The 14,306-nt window shown below is 40.5% G+C and overlaps 1 protein-coding gene across 1 annotated transcript; it reads right to left on the bottom strand.

Annotated features, from left to right (window-relative positions):
• Positions 1-930: 930 nt before the first annotated feature.
• On the bottom strand, positions 931-10,752 carry LOC311126513 (uncharacterized protein). Its single transcript, XM_084200509.1, has 2 exons — positions 10,249-10,752; positions 931-2,994 (listed from the first exon to the last, which is right to left on the bottom strand). Exons 1-2 carry the CDS (start codon positions 10,526-10,528, stop codon positions 2,177-2,179), a joined length of 1,098 nt encoding a protein of 365 aa, XP_084056635.1. The 5' UTR covers positions 10,529-10,752; the 3' UTR covers positions 931-2,176.
• Between the last annotated feature and the right edge of the window lie 3,554 nt (positions 10,753-14,306).

Raw genomic sequence — 14,306 nt, 5'->3', positions numbered from 1 at the left:
TCGACATAACCTGAAAGGCCGCTCAGCAAGGAAGAAGCCACTGCTCCAAAACCCCCATAAAAAAGCCAGACTATGGTTTGCAACTGCACATGGGGACAAAGATCGTACCTTTTGGAGAAATGTCTTCTGGTCTGATGAAACAAAAATATAACTGTTTGGCCATAATGACCATTGTTATGTTTGGAGGAAAAAGGGGGATGCTTGCAAGCTGAAGAACACCATCCCAACCGTGAAGCACGGGGGTGGCAGCATCATGCTGTGGGTGTGCATTGCTGCAGGAGGGACTGGTGCACTTCACAAAATAGATGGCATCATGAGGAAGGAAAATTACGTGGATATATTGAAGCAACATCTCAAGACATCAGTCAGGAAGTCAAAGCTTGGTCGCAAATGGTTCTTCCAAATGGACAATGACCCCAAGCATACTTCCAAAGTTGTGGCAAAATGGCTTAAGGACAACAAAGTCAAGGTATTGGAGTGGCCATCACAAAGCCCTGACCTCAATCCTATAGAACATTTGTGGGCAGAACTGAAAAAGCGTGTGCGAGCAAGGAGGCCTACAAACCTGACTCAGTTACACCAGCTCTGTCAGGAGAAATGGGCCAAAATTCACCCAACTTATTGTGGGAAGCTTGTGGAATGCTACCCAAAACGTTTGACCCAAGTTAAACAATTTAAAGGCAATGCTACCAAATACTAATTGAGTGTATGTAAACTTCTGACCCACTGGGAATGTGATGAAATAAATAAAAGCTGAAATAAATCACTCTCTACTATTATTCTGACATTTCACAGACAGGGAATTGTTACTAGGATTAATTATCAGGAATTGTGAAAAACTGAGTTTAAATGGATTTGGCTAAGATGTATGTAAACTTCCGACTTCAACTGTAGATGTAAAGTACAAGTCAAAGGTTTGGACACACCTACTCATTCAAGGGTTTTTCTTTATTTGTACTATTTTATACATTGTAGAACAATAGTGAAGACATCAAAACTATGAAATAACACATATGGAATCATGTAGTAACCAAAAAGTGTTAAACAAATCAAAATAAATGGTATATTTGAGATTCTTCAAAGTAGCCACCCTTTGCCTTGATGACAGCTTTGCACACTCTTGGCATTCTCTTAACCAGCTTCATGAGGAATTATTTTCCAACAGTGTTGAAGGAGTTCCCACATATGCTGAGCACTTGTTGGCTGCTTTTCCTTTACTCTAAGGTCCAACTCATCCCAAACCATCTCAATTGGGTTGAGGTCGGATGATTGTGGAGGCCAGGTCATCTGATCCAGCACTCCATCACTCTCCTTCTTGGTCAAATAACCCTTACACAGCCTGGAGGTGTGTTGTGGGTCATTGTCTTGTTGAAAAACAAATGATAGTCCCACTAAGTTCAAACCAGATGGGATGTTGTATCGCTGCAGAATGCTGTGGTAGCCATGCTGGTTAAGTGTGCCTTGAATTCTAAATAAAATCACAGACAGTGTCACCAGCAACATTAAAGCTGAGCTGGGCGGCAGGTAACTTAGTGGTTAAGAGCGTTGTGCCAGTAACCGAAAGGTCGCTGGTTCTAATCCCCGAGCCGACTAGGTGAAAAATCTGTCGATGTGCCCTTGAGCAAGGCACTTAACCCTAATTGCTCCTGTCAGTCGCTCTGGATAAGAGTGTCTGCTAAATGACCAACTATTATTATTATCTACTCTTTGGGGTAGAGTTTGGGAAACCTTTCTCTAACTGGATTTGTCTTTTCTCAAAATGAGAGCAATATACTTTGTCCATTTACATGGAAATTCATTTTGTGAAGTCAGCAAACAAATCCACAAACCCAATCCACTATAATACATGCAATACGCAAAACACTGGAAAGTCAATACACAAGACACATTCAGAGTCTCTACGGCCTACTGACCCACCATGTATTGGACCTACATCTGTCCTATGTCCTACTGTTCAGCCTAAATCTGTCCTATGTCCTACTGTTCAGTATCCTACATCTGTCCTATGTCCTACTGTTCAGCCTACATCTGTCCTATGTCCTACTGTTCAGTATCCTACATCTGTCCTATGTCCTACTGTTCAGTATCCTACATCTGTCCTATGTCCTACTGTTCAGTATCCTACATCTGTCCTATGTCCTACTGTTCAGCCTACATCTGTCCTATATCCTACTGTTCAGCAGCCTACATCCTTATCTCCTGTATGTATTCTCTCATGTCTTCTCATGTGACCTAACTGATTAAAACTCTTTCCACACTGGGAGCAGTGATGAGGCTTCTCTCCTGTGTGCATCCTCTCATGTCTTCTCAGGTCCCCTAACCGGGCAAAACTCTTTTCACATTGGGAGCAGTAGTAGGGCTTCTCCCCTGTGTGTATTCTCTCATGCTGTTCCAGTTGTCCTTTCCGGTTAAAACTCTTTCCACACTGGGAGCAGTAATGAGGCTTATCTCCTGTGTGTGTCCTCCCATGTCTTTTCAGGCTCGCTAACAAGGAAAAACTATTTCCACACTGGGAGCATTGGAAAGGTTTATCGCCTGTGTGTGTCCTCCCATGTATTTTCAGGCACCCCGATGAGGAAAATCTCTTTACACACAGGGAGCAGTGGTAAGGCTTCTCCCCTGTGTGCAATCTTGTATGCTCTTTCAGGTGCCCTAAACGGGCAAACCTCTTTCCACACTGGGAGCAGTAGTAAGGCTTCTCTCCTGTGTGTATTCTTTCATGTATTTTCAGGCTCCCTAACGCTGTAAAACTATTTCCACACTGGGAGCAGCGATAAGGCTTCTCCCCTGTGTGCAATCTCTTGTGGCCTTTCAGGTGCCCTAACTGGGTAAAACTCTTTCCACACTTGGAGCACTGGTATGGCTTTTCTCCTGTATGTATTCTCTCATGTTGTTTCAGGTCCCCTAACTGGTTAAAAACCTTTCCACAGTGGGAGCAGTGGTGTCGTCTTGCTGGTTTGGACGTCTCTGGTTCCTCTGAGTCTGGTCTTTCTCCTGCCAAAGACAGAGTGTTTATTTAAATAGAGACCTGAATGAAACCTCCACAACTCTCTTGCTCGGAGGTTGAATCCAAATCAGATCCCTCAATAACCTGAGGCCAGTTTACAAAAAATTGTCTCATTTAAAATAATCTTGGTGTAAAACAAAAGATGTAGAGCTCCAACTAGAATCTTGCTCTCATGGAATGTCATGTTTTTAGGCTGAGCAGAGCACTAGAATAACAGATATTGAGGACTACAGTATTTAATCTGACTCTGTAAAATTGCCAGAATCTCACAGTATCCCTTTAACATTATGGAGTTTTAAAGAAGAATTCACCTACAGATGAAACATTATGGAGTCTTAAAGGAGGCTTCACCTACAGATGAAACATTATGGAGTCTTAAAGGAGGCTTCACCTACAGATGAAACATTATGGAGTCTTAAAGGAGGCTTCACCTACAGATGAAACATTATGGAGTCTTAAAGGAGGCTTCACCTACAGATGAAACATTATGGAGTCTTAAAGGAGGCTTCACCTACAGATGAAACATTATGGATTCTTAAAGGAGGACTGGAGCATCTAATGATGAAACATTATGGAGTCTTAAAGGAGGACTGTAGCATCTAATGATGAAACATTATGGAGTCTTAAAGGAGGACTGTAGCATCTAATGATGAAACATTATGGAGTCTTAAAGGAGGACTGTAGCATCTAATGATGAAACATTATGGAGTATTAAAGGAGGACTGTAGCGTCTAATGATGAAACTTTATGGAGTCTTAATGGAGGACTGTAGCATCTAATGATGAAACATTATAGAGTCTTAAAGGAGGACTGTAGCATCTAATGATGAAACATTATGGAGTCTTAATGGAGGACTGTAGCATCTAATGATGAAACATTATGGAGTCTTAATGGAGGACTGTAGCATCTAATGATGAAACATTATGGAGTCTTAAAGGAGGACTGTAGCATCTGATGATGAAACATTATGGAGTCTTAAAGGAGGACTGTAGCATCTAATGATGAAACATTATGGAGTCTTAAAGGAGGACTGTAGCATCTAATGATGAAACATTATGGAGTCTTAAAGGAGGACTGTAGCATCTAATGATGAAACATTATGGAGTCTTAAAGGAGGCCTTGGTATGGATTAAATGTCCTGAGAATTACAGAGTAGGAAGCCAAGTCTAGAAAAAGGCTTTTCATTCAATCATATTTCAAAGCTTTTACAAAGGGCTTACAGAGCTGGTTCTTCCACTTACAGCTGTCTCCCAGTATTAGTTATGAAGATCAGATGTTAATGAAGCAATGAAGACCATATTGAAGAGTCTTGGGTTTTGTTTGCGTGTTCGACAGTCTTGTAAAGATAGGGGGGTTGACTGGGATAGACAGGAAACATCCATTACGTTTTTTAGGAAAAGTTTTTGTAAAACATCGTATCATCTTGAACATTTCACTCTAAAGCTAACTTTCATCAAGGTTTTATATGGTCTATAATTGGTTTCTCTGTTTTCATTGTCAGGATGGTTTTTCAGCGTTACGATATCCATAACATCCATAACTGTTGTGGATGGGATGGATATTTTTTTATTTTTTTTAGTCATTTAGCAGACGCTCTTATCCAGAGCGACTTACAGTTAGTGAGTACATTATTGTTATTGTTATTTTTTTATACTGGCCCCCCGTGGGAAACGAACCCACAACCCTGGCGTTGCAAACGCCATGCTCTACCAACTGAGCTACATCCCTGCCGGCAATTCCCTCCCCTACCCTGGACGACGCTTGGCCAATTGTGCGCCGCCCCATGGGATATTGATGCATCAGATCTTAGCTTGTGCCTTCACCACATTGGGTTTAATCTGAGATGTATTCTTCAGAGTTTTACTGAAGCAACTGTTGATATCTTGAAAATGATGTGCTGTTTGCTCAGTTTAACTTCTTGTGATCTCAAATATTTGTCATTCAAATGTAGGATATTAAACCCCTCAGTAGAATAGCTTGGAAAATACCCTTCATAACTTGAATTTGTCTTAATACTTTTATGATATTTAAATGAGTAGGATTAGGTTTTTGGTCGTTTGGGTCGCAATGGGCCTTGCATGCATGCAATCATTTCTGTCTATATAATGCTTTGCTGAACTGTACGGTTTGTTCGAATTTCTCATGTGATTTGTCTGGCGCAAACCCAACATCTCTCATCACCCCGAGAACACCATCATTGTTCTAACTTTATGATATAGCCTAGAACTCGGTTAGATTCATTCATTGTTTGATCATGAAATAGCGCGGCACGAGAAATCTAACCTGCATTAACCTGAGTGTCTTAATGGGCCAAGTCATATTCATGCTCTACGACATTCGGAGAGTACGACCCTGCCTTACACAGGAAGCGAAACAGGTCCTAATCCAGGCACTTGTCATCTCCCGTCTGGATTACTGCAACTCGCTGTTGGCTGGGCTCCCTGCCTGTGCCATTAAACCCCTACAACTCATCCAGAATGCCGCAGCCCGTCTGGTGTTCAACCTTCCCAAGTTCTCTCACGTCACCCCGCTCCTCCGCACACTCCACTGGCTTCCAGTTGAAGCTCGCATCTGTTACAAGACCATGGTGCTTGCCTATGGAGCTGTGAGGGGATCGGCACCTCTGTACCTTCAGTTTCTGATCAGTCCCTACACCCAAACGAGGGCATTGCGTTCATCCACCTCTGGCCTGCTGGCTCCCGTTCCTCTGCGGAAGCATAGTTCCCGCTCAGCCCAGTCAAAACTGTTCGCTGCTCTGGCACCCCAATGGTGGAACAAGCTCCCTCACGACGCCAGGACAGCGGAGTCACTCACCACCTTCCGGAGACATTTGAAACCCCACCTCTTTAAGGAATACCTGGGATAGGATAAAGTAATCCTTCTACCCCCCCGCCCCCTAAAAACAAAAAACATATTGTAAAGTGGTTATCCCACTGGCTATAGGGTGAATGCACAAATTTGTAAGTCGCTCTGGATAAGAGCGTCTGCTAAATTACGTAAATGTAAATGTAAAAATGTAAATATCAAATAGAGAGGAAATCTAACCTGTATTAACCTGAGTGTCTTAATGGGCCAAGTCATATTCATATCAAATAGAGAGGAAATCTAACCTGCATTAACCTGAGTGTCTTAATGGGCCAAGTCATATTCATATCAAATAGAGAGGAAATCTAACCTGCATTAACCTGAGTGTCTTAATGGGCCAAGTCATATTCATATCAAATAGAGAGGAAATCTAACCTGCATTAACCCGAGTGTCTTAATGGGCCAAGTCATATTCATATCAAATAAATAGAGAGGAAATCTAACCTGCATTAACCCGAGTGTCTTAATGGGCCAAGTCATATTCATATCAAATAGAGAGGAAATCTAACCTGCATTAACCTGAGTGTCTTAATGGGCCAAGTCATATTCATATCAAATAGAGAGGAAATCTAACCTGCATTAACCTGAGTGTCTTAATGGGCCAAGTCATATTCATATCAAATAGAGAGGAAATCTAACCTGCATTAACCTGAGTGTCTTAATGGGCCAAGTCATATTCATATCAAATAGAGAGGAAATCTAACCTGCATTAACCTGAGTGTCTTAATGGGCCAAGTCATATTCATATCAAATAGAGAGGAAATCTAACCTGCATTAACCTGAGTGTCTTAATGGGCCAAGTCATATTCCTATCAAATAGAGAGGAAATCTAACCTGCATTAACCTGAGTGTCTTAATGGGCCAAGTCATATTCCTATCAAATAGAGAGGAAATCTAACCTGCATTAACCTGAGTGTCTTAATGGGCCAAGTCATATTCCTATCAAATAGAGAGGAAATCTAACCTGCATTAACCTGAGTGTCTTAATGGGCCAAGTCATATTCATATCAAATAGAGAGGAAATCTAACCTGCATTAACCTGAGTGTCTTAATGGGCCAAGTCATATTCATATCAAATAGAGAGGAAATCTAACCTGCATTAACCTGAGTGTCTTAATGGGCCAAGTCATATTCATATCAAATAGAGAGGAAATCTAACCTGCATTAACCTGAGTGTCTTAATGGGCCAAGTCATATTCATATCAAATAGAGAGGAAATCTAACCTGCATTAACCTGAGTGTCTTAATGGGCCAAGTCATATTCCTATCAAATAGAGAGGAAATCTAACCTGCATTAACCTGAGTGTCTTAATGGGCCAAGTCATATTCCTATCAAATAGAGAGGAAATCTAACCTGCATTAACCTGAGTGTCTTAATGGACCAAGTCATATTCATATCAAATAGAGAGGAAATCTAACCTGCATTAACCTTGTTGTAGAAACATTTGACTAGATAATCAACTCAAAAATATCTCTCAAGACATAAGAGCCTGTGAATTTAAGAATTTAGACTTTATTAAAAAAACAAAGCCGAGCCTTTTTCCAAAGAGACAAAGACTGTCCCTTTTTGGCCAAGAGCTCAATTTTATAGCCACATGTACAAACATTCCTAACTTTTTTTAGTTCGGTACCACCCTCTCATTCGATCATTCTATTGGCTGCGTGCCTAGGCCCCTTCTCAAAAGCCCCTTCTTAAAAAAACTAATGTAAATGCAAACCAGATGTCTAGAACAACCCCATGGCCACAGTTTAAAAACCCCTGTAAAAGAACACATCATATACTTAATGTCTATATTCATTATTTAAACATATATCTGGATTATAAAATATCAAACATGTTCATTCTGTTTCACCATTATCATTTCATAATACATTATAAAACATTTATCATTCATCATCCTCTCAGCCCCTGAGATTATGTGCATGTGGCCATGTGTCAGGTCATAAGGTCATAAGCATAAAAAAATGCTAACACTAGTTCCATTGTTACTTCTATCTCCACACAGCCATCACGTCATTGACACTCCTAAACCAGCTGCAGGAGTTTTCATGAAAAACACATAATTATCTCTGCTCTGAATTCAACTGGCTCTCAATCCATAAACACTCCAAGGCATATAGATTTTCAATTTTACAACATATCCATGCTTATTACTAATATTATTATTTTACCTTTGACCTTTCCCTACACTTGCCTTCATGATACATAAAATAACACCACAACCTGAGTGTCTTAATGGGCCAAGTCATATTCATATCAAATAGAGAGGATAGAACATGTGGGCAATAAGACACCGGAGTGTCCGCTATAAAAATACACTTCAGCTATTGGCCCAGATCATCCAATGTTCAAGAGAGAAAATAATCATTTCTAACCGGATATTTTGCACTGCTTTGGTGAGACTCTTAGCTCTGTTTACAGCGCATTCGGAAAGTTTTCAGACCCCTTGACTTTTTTTTTGCTATGAGACTCCAAATTGAGCTCAGGTGCATCCTGTTTTCATTGATGATACTTGAGTTGTTTCTACAACTTGATTGGAGTCCACCTGTGGTAAATTCAATTGATTGGACATGACTTGGAAAGGCACACACCTGTCTACATAAGGTCCCACAGTTGACAGTGCATGTCAGTGCAAAAGCCATGAGGTCGAAGGAGTTGTCCGTAGAGCTTTGAGACAGGATTGTGTCGAGGCACAGATCTGGGGAAGGGTACCAAAAAAATGTCTGCAGCATTGAAGTTCCCCAAGAACACAGTGGCTTCCATCATTCTTAAATGGAAAAAGTTTGGAACCACCAAAAGACTCTTCCTAGAGCTGGCAGCCTAGCCAAACTGAGCATTCGGGGGAGAAGGGGTTGGTCAGGGAGGTGACCAAGAACCTGATGGTCACTCTGACAGAGCTCCAGAGTTCCTCTGTGGAGATGGGAGAACCTTCCAGAAGGACAACCATCACTGCAGCACTCCACCAATCAGGCCTTTATAGTAGAGTGGCCAGACGGAAGCCACTCCTCAGTAAAAGGCACATGACAGCCCGCTTGGAGCTTGCCAAAATTCACCTAAAGACTCAGACCATGAGAAACAAGATTCTTTGGAGGAAACCTGGCACCATCCCTACGGTGAAGCATTGTTGTCGCAGCATCATGCTGTGGGGATGTTTTTCAGATGCAGGGACTGGGAGAATTGTCAGGATCGAGGGAAAGATGAAAGGAGCAAAGTACAGAGAGATCCTTGATGAAACCTGCTCCAGAGAGCTCAGGACCTCAGACTGGGGCGAAGGTTCACCTTCCAACAGGACAATGACCCTAAGCACACAACCAAGATAACACAGGAGTGGCATCGGGACAAGTCTCTGAATGTCCTTGAGTGGCCCAGCCTGAGCCCAGAGTTGAACCTGATCAAACATCTATAAAGAGAACTGAAAATAGCTGTGCAGTGACACTCCCCATCCAACCTGACAGAGCTTGAGAGGATTTGCAGAGAAGAATTGGATAAACCCCCCAAATACAGGCGTGCCAAGCTTGTAGCGTCATAGCCAAGAAGACTGAGTAAAGGGTCTGAATACTTATGTAAATGTGATATTTCAGTATTTTTCTGTATACATTTGCAAAAACCCTGTTTTTGCTTTGTCATTAAGGGGTATTGTGTGTAGATTGATGAGGGGGAAAAACTATCTAATCCATTTTAGAATAAGGCTTTAACGTAACAAAATGTGGAGAAAGTTAAGGGGTCTGAATCCTTTCCTAATGCACTGTGCAGTAAACTAGTGTTCCCCCATGTTGAAGCCAGCATAACGCCATGTTAATGAACATGGATTAGTGACGTACTAGTGGCAGACATGACAAAATGTTTACCATCCAATTTTACTTAAAAGTTAACTGTAATATAGAATAAGTAATTATATTAACCCATATTTTAAGTTGGCATAATATGGACATCGTATGGTAAGCAAAGGTCACTGGATTAATTATATACTAAAAACATATCAAGATCATTTAGATCTTCCTGTGTGTGTATCATGACCGTAAACACATCTTGCTTTGACAATTTAACATTTCCTAAACAGCACCAACGTTGGGCTACTGCAACCTCTGCAGCCTCACTCTACCCGTGATATCAAAGTCATTTTTAGAATGATTTGTAGCTATCGTTTCTGTCGGAGCATTAGAGAGCATCCGACTCAGTTTCCCTCCCAGAAAACACGCGGTACAGTTAAATGGTATCTATTCCGTAAGAAAATTCAGGCGGAAACAGAAGGGTGGGTGGCGTGACCACGTTTTGCGAATGACGGATCACTTGACCGCAGTCTTTAAGACGACACATTAGTTCAATAGTTCAACAACTACAGAGTTTGTGGCACTGTTTTTAAAATACTACTTACTGGTGTTAATCAGCTCTCCAGTCTCCTCTTCTTCCTCCAATGTGACAGTAATCTCCCCCTCCTCCTTCACTCCAAAAACTGCATCCTCCTCTTTCACTCTGAAACCTTCTTCCTCTTCTTTCACTGTAACTTCTTCCTCTTCTTTCACTGTAACAGCTTCATCCTCTACTTCTGTTTTAACTGTGACATCCTCCTCTTCCTCCTCTTCTTTCACTGTAACGTCTTTCTCCGTCCAGCAGACCTCTTCTTTAGGAGGAGGAGAGTAGCTTAGTGAGCTCATGGTCGGGGATGTTTTCTAGCTAGTTAGCATTAGCCTAGTGTTACTTAGCCAGATAGCTAATAACGTAAATGTGAAATCAAAAGGAGTAACTGCTAAATACACAGACAGTGTGTTTAAAACACTGATGTTAATATACACAAAAATGGTCTAAAGAGCTTCAATATTTTGGTTTTATGTTGGCTAGCAAGCTACCAAGGCGGCTGAATTGTTGTTGTTGAAAAAGCGTCCCGTCCACTAGAATATACGTCACGCAAGAATCATCACCTGAAAGACTCACATCGCCATCTGCTGACTGGAGTGACGCAGTTGAACAAAAACTATATTCTGGCAAACAATGTAAACAAATAATTGGTAAATAACCAATTGTCTTACAGGTAATAATGACAAAACTAGAGCCTGCAGAACTTGCTTTTTGGAGTGTGGTGTAAAAAAAAGCAGAGCATCTCTTTATTACGGACAGACCTCTCCCCATCTTTTTTTATTTAACTAGGCATGTCCGTTAAGAACAAATTCTTATTTACAATGACGGCCTACACCACCAAACCCGGACGACACTGGGCCAATTGTGCGCCACTCTATGGGACTCCCAATAACGGCCGGTTGTGTATACAGCCTGGAATCGAACCAGGGGGTCTGTAGTAACACCGCAAGCACTGAGATGCAGTGCCTTAGACCGCTGCGCCACTCGGGAGCCCATTGAATCTATATGTTTTGACCACGATAGTTTACAATCTAAGGTAACGCCAAGCAATGTAGTCTCCTCAACTTGTTCAACAGCCACACCATTCATTACCAGATTCAGCTGAGGTTTAGAACTTAGGGAATGATTTGTACCAAATACAATGCTCTTAGTTTTAGAGATGTTCAGGACCAGTTTATTAGTGGCCACCCGTTCCAAAACGTACGTTTTTTCAACAACAGGTTATGGTCAATAATATCAAAGGCTGAAATGAAATCTAACAGTACAGCTCCCACAATCTTCTTATTATCAATTTCTTTCAACCAATCATCAGTCCTTTGTGTCAGTGCAGTACATGTTGAGTGCCCTTCCCTATAAGCATGTTGAAAGTCTGTTGTTAATTTGTTTACAGAGAAATAGCATTGTATTTGGTCAAACACCATTTTTCCCAACAGTTTGCTAAGAGCTGGCAGCAAGCTTATAAATGTAGGTCTACTGTTAGAACCAGTAAAGGCTGCTTTACCATTCTTGGGTAGCAGAATGACTTTGGCTTTCCTCTAGGCTCAGATTAAAGATATGACAGATAGGAGTGGCTATAGAGTCAGCTACCATCCTCAGTAGCTTTCCATTTAAGTTGTCAATGCCAGGAGGTTTGTCATTATTGATCGATAACAATACTTTTTCCACCTCTCCCACACTAACTTTACAAAATTCAAACTTTCAATGCTTTTCTTTCATTATTTGTTTTTTTTATGCATGAATACGATGGCTCACTGTTCCTTGTTGGCATTTCCTGCCTAAGTTTGCCCACTTTGCCAATTAAGTAATCATTAAAATAATTGGCAACATCAAATGGTTTTGTGATGAATAAGCCATCTGATTCGATGAAAGATGGAGTTGAATGTCATTCTACCCATATTTCAGTTAAAGTACTCCAAATTTATTTTCCATCGTTCTTTATATCATTGATCTTGGCTTCATAATACAGTTTTCTTCTTCTTTTTGTTGAGTTTAGTCACATAATCTCTCAATTTGCAGTAAGTCAACCAGTCAGATGTGCAGCCAGACTTATTAGCCACTCCTTTTGCCCCGTCTCTTTCAACCAGACAGTTTTTCAATTCCTCATCAATCCACGGAGCCTTTACAGTTCTAACAGTCAGTTACCAAACAGGTGCATGTTTATCAATAATTAAAATAAACCCTGCTATAATAAACCCTGTTATAATGAACCCTGTTATGACTTTTCCTTTACAGGGGATCTGCAGTTCAAACAATAACAAAGCGGATACCCCACCACTGTTTTGGTAAAAAGCTGAGGCTGGAGAAATACAACCACTCTCAAATTCACAGAGCTATGGATGCAAGATGATATTTTAAATTCTAGTTTATCCACGTTTTCAGGCGAACAGTGTTTACAATGTTTACAAACCAATGGAGTTAAACAGGTTGGTTTCTGATGGGGTACGGCAGTTGAACTAAGCTCATTAGGCATGTATACGTTTATATTCTTAAAGAGTCAATGGGTACATAAATCATTAATTTAAAAGTTTGAAATTGGATGTAGCAAATTGCTTATTTCCCCTTTAAAGTCGCTCAGAAAAAAACAAGCTCTGACTAGGAACAATTATATTTCAATGGTGATTCAACTCTTATTTCCAATTCGGAAATCTTTCTACATCTCCGACTTTCCGACCTGAAAATCACTGATGTCATGATTTGACCTCTTCCTCTTCTTATTGAGTGGTATGTTATGCCTATAAACACAGTTTTGATGTTCAGGAGTGGGGAATTGCATTGAATCAGGCTATTCGTTTCAGTGCAGTTGCGTTCTTCCCCATAACCTATAGCCTAAACAGAACCCTTACAACTAAATATTGCTTTTTTTTTTAAACTGCTGTAAAAGTTCAGTAACTTTAGTCGACTGTGGTATTTTGGACGCAGTAATTGCAGTTATACTGCTCTCTGATTGCATTTTTTTTTCTGTAAGGGAACCCGAACACGTCCCAGCCTATTTTGATCATAGATCAAGACTGAACAATTCGGCTAGCTTATATTTATTCTGGATTTGACAATTTATAGCGCGACTTCTAGGATCTTTTGACTTCTCCCCGCGGCATATGTTTCCGATTAGGATAAATGTAGTCATATGAATACGTTCAGAATGTTGTCCTGTTAATTTGAAAAGACTAACCATTGTGATTAATGATATTTACTATCTTCTGCTTTTTATGAATAAACATGAATCGGTAAAAAAACAAAAATTGGTTTCGATGTTCCGCATTTGTCCTTTGAATGTTCCTTTGTTTTTCATAAATGACTACTGCTTTATACCCGAACACGTTTTTAAAGTTCCCCCGAGGCTTATTGCTTGTAAAGATCGGGCTATGAATATTGAGTATAATACAAACAGATGTCTAGAGAAGAAGGAGGGAATGGTGTGAGGCGAAAACGCACTATAGGCAAGTCTCTGTCTCCAGACAAATAGTGCGCATGTATTGTGACGTGGCGTGAGTTGTTTAGGCTAACTTTTTGTTTGTTCATGTTGATCAATTCCCAGTTGTATCATCACCGGTCAATGTTCACCGTTAATTCCCGTCTTTTATCATCTACAAGGTTTATTTACGAGTCATTTGTGTTAACGCAATTCAAACTGCTATACTTGATGAACAAACTTTTGTTTTATTTCACACCATTTACGAGTTTTGTCAATTTCTTAATTGTTGTGTACAAAACAAAAATCAACCAGCATTTACATATTTATTTTTCAGCTACATTACTCTCATCATTGACATCAATTTTAATCAGCAATGACAAGAGAGAAACAAGAAGAAACCCGCCCACTGCTCCTGATAGTATCACTGCTCTTTATTATCTTTACGTATCCGCCTCGAGGCCTTCGTCAGAGCTTCTGTGAGTGTTTTGAATTTCCACCTTTATGTAGACGTTGCTCCACCCACATCCGTTCAATGCATTTTTTTTACATTTTAGTCATTTTAGCAGACGCTCTTATCCAGAGCGACTTACAGTTAGTGAATACATTTTTTTTTTTTTATACTGGCCCCCCGTGGGAATCGAACACACAACCCTGGCGTTGCAAAC

Source organism: Coregonus lavaretus (genome assembly GCF_964263955.1).
Source record: "Coregonus lavaretus genome assembly, contig: HAP1_SCAFFOLD_129, whole genome shotgun sequence".
NCBI lineage: Eukaryota > Metazoa > Chordata > Actinopteri > Salmoniformes > Salmonidae > Coregonus > Coregonus lavaretus.
This window is presented reverse-complemented; position numbering and strand designations above follow the sequence as displayed.

Excerpts from the sequence above, each read along its gene's own strand:
- LOC311126513 (XM_084200509.1), bottom strand. The coding sequence starts at position 10,528 with ATGAGCTCACTAAGCTACTCTCCTCCTCCTAAAGAAGAGGTCTGCTGG. Across the intron at positions 2,995-10,248 it reads TGGAGAGCTGATTAACACCA|GAGAAAGACCAGACTCAGAG; the intron begins GTAAGTAGTATT and ends TGTCTTTGGCAG.